Genomic DNA, 585 nt, shown 5'->3' on the forward strand with positions numbered 1-585 from the left:
TTTTTTCTAAATATAAATGTGTAATGCATGTCCCTTCCACGTAAGCAAACAAACTCTAGGATGCCTTTTCAAATGTACTATGTTCAGTTAACAGTTGTCTTGTGTCTGTAACTTAACTGATGAACTGAAGATGTCTCTTCTTTTTTTTTTAAATGATATTTTTATTTTACTATTTCTTCTCTTGAATTTAGATAACGTAATCCATGGATAAAGTGGGAAAGATGTGGAACAATTTCAAATACAGGTGCCAGAATCTCTTCAGTCACGAGAATGGAAGCCAAAATGAAAATATAGTTGTGAACTCCAGTAGTTGCTCATCTGCTAAAGACAAAGCTATCCAGATAACTGATTTGGCTCAACAACAACCCAGCAGCCCATTGAGAGAAAACATTGCTTTACAATTAGGTTTAAGTCCTTCAAAGAGTTCGGCAAGGCGGAACCCAAACTGTGTCACAGAAATTCCTCAGATTGTTGAAATAAGCATTGAGAAAGAGAATGACTCGTGTGCCACCACAGGAGCTAGACTGGCTCGAAGAGACTCTTATTCTCGGCACGCTCCTTGGGGTGGGAAGAAGAAGCATTCCT

General features: G+C 38.3%; 1 protein-coding gene across 1 annotated transcript in view; it reads left to right on the plus strand.

The window, feature by feature from the left end:
• Window positions 1–203: 203 nt before the first annotated feature.
• The window catches only part of SOCS5 (suppressor of cytokine signaling 5), a 2,298-nt gene continuing 1,916 nt past the window's right edge, over window positions 204–585 (plus strand). Inside the window, 1 exon segment of the mRNA XM_009872346.1 lies at window positions 204–584. Coding sequence (XP_009870648.1) covers window positions 204–584 — 381 coding nt within the window.

Source organism: Apaloderma vittatum, unplaced genomic scaffold, assembly GCF_000703405.1.
Source record: "Apaloderma vittatum isolate BGI_N311 unplaced genomic scaffold, ASM70340v1 scaffold40446, whole genome shotgun sequence".
Lineage (NCBI taxonomy): Eukaryota > Metazoa > Chordata > Aves > Trogoniformes > Trogonidae > Apaloderma > Apaloderma vittatum.